General features: G+C 34.9%; 1 protein-coding gene across 2 annotated transcripts in view; it reads left to right on the top strand.

The window, feature by feature from the left end:
- LOC109854614 (metastasis-associated protein MTA2) overlaps window positions 1–1,504 on the top strand; it is a 13,388-nt gene that overhangs the window by 2,184 nt on the left and 9,700 nt on the right. For both annotated transcript variants that reach the window (XM_020427881.1, XM_020427882.1), the window contains exons 2-3: window positions 88–155; window positions 406–499. In XM_020427881.1, the coding sequence (XP_020283470.1) occupies window positions 88–155; window positions 406–499 (162 nt within the window). The remainder of the gene's footprint in view (window positions 1–87; window positions 156–405; window positions 500–1,504) is intronic.

Raw genomic sequence — 1,504 nt, 5'->3', positions numbered from 1 at the left:
TATATACATATATATTTATATTTATTTGTTATATATTTATTATATGTTACTTATTAATATTGCACTAACACGATTGTTGATTTTTAGATTACGTGTATTTTGAATCCACCAGTGGATCACCTTATCAGATTAGAAGGATAGAAGAATTAAATAAGGTAAGGAGAGACATTATAAAGAGAGATGATGTAACCGCTAAATATATACAACCACTTTTTTTTTTTTTTTTATTGAGTAATATGTAAAACTCTATTTTTGGTTCTTTTGCCTCATCTCTAAAATTTTCCCATCTTTAATACGCATTATGCAAATTTCTTGGTTGTACACGTAGCGTAGGAAGATCCGATATATTACATATTTCTTAATTCTTCTGTTTGTTTTTTTATTTTTTCGTTTTGCCTCGCTCAGACTGCAAGTGGAAATGTGGAAGCCAAAGTCATGTGCTTCTTCAGGCGGAGGGATTTGCCGTCTCCTTTGGTTCAGCTCGCTGACAAACATCAATGTGAGTAAATATACACAAACGCGTTTGCACATACATGCGTTATTCTAACTTCATGCGAATAAGAAAATTGTGTGGTAAAATCTCTCACTCGCTCTCGCTCCCCCTCCTTTCTTTCTCTCTGTATCTCTTTCTCATTCTCTTGCTCACTTGTGTAAAAAAAAAAAAAACGAAGACAGTTATCAAGACTTTCTGCGCATAATCTTGCGTTCATGTGCGAAAAAAAAAATAGTTCTTTTCATTTTTTGTAGATACAACTGATAGGCTTGCTTGAAAAGATCTATTTTAAATTTTTATACATATATTTTTTATATATATTTTATAACAGACTAACTGTGTACAGCATACTAACAATATGGCGGTGTCGTTTTTTTTTTTTTTTAAGTGCGCTATCAAGAAAAAAGGAAATTCTACGTTTCTTAACGTTTGTTAGTTTCTATATACATGTATATATATATATATATATATATATGTATTCTATATATATGTATATAATGCTGCAATCCGCAGAAGAATCGCAAGAGTAATATATATATTTTTTTAACATGCGCAACATTTCAGTAATATGAGCGAGAGCGCCGTTGAATTACTGTATGAGATGGACGAGTTAGTTTGCGCGACCGGCGCACAGGTCGATAACTGTCCATAGGTGAGGAAAATTCATCCGCGAGCGCAATTTTTATCTTTTGAAACGAAAAGGTTTTAGCCGCAGTTTCGAGACGAGATATCGATTGTTTCCGTTTTCGGCCGGATCATTAATAGCGCGCGGACGATTCTCGGTCTGTGACGAGAAAACTTCGAGATATATCAGGCACACACGACACTCCGTAACGGTCGAGCGCACGGGAGAAGCGCGAGGTCCGAGAGAGAGACACGCGCGGAGAAATTTTTAAGCGGCGCGAGCGAATTGATCGATCGCAGATGTTCAGATTTAATACAAATTTGTTTCAATACTCGTTTGTGATAAGTCTCTGTGCCGCTTAAGTTAAGTTTTTTTTTTTTTTTTTT

Source organism: Pseudomyrmex gracilis, unplaced genomic scaffold (assembly GCF_002006095.1).
Source record: "Pseudomyrmex gracilis isolate BER0280 unplaced genomic scaffold, ASM200609v1 scaffold_70, whole genome shotgun sequence".
NCBI lineage: Eukaryota > Metazoa > Arthropoda > Insecta > Hymenoptera > Formicidae > Pseudomyrmex > Pseudomyrmex gracilis.
The sequence above is the reverse complement of the archived record's forward strand: the minus strand, read 5'-3'. Positions and strand labels throughout refer to the sequence as shown.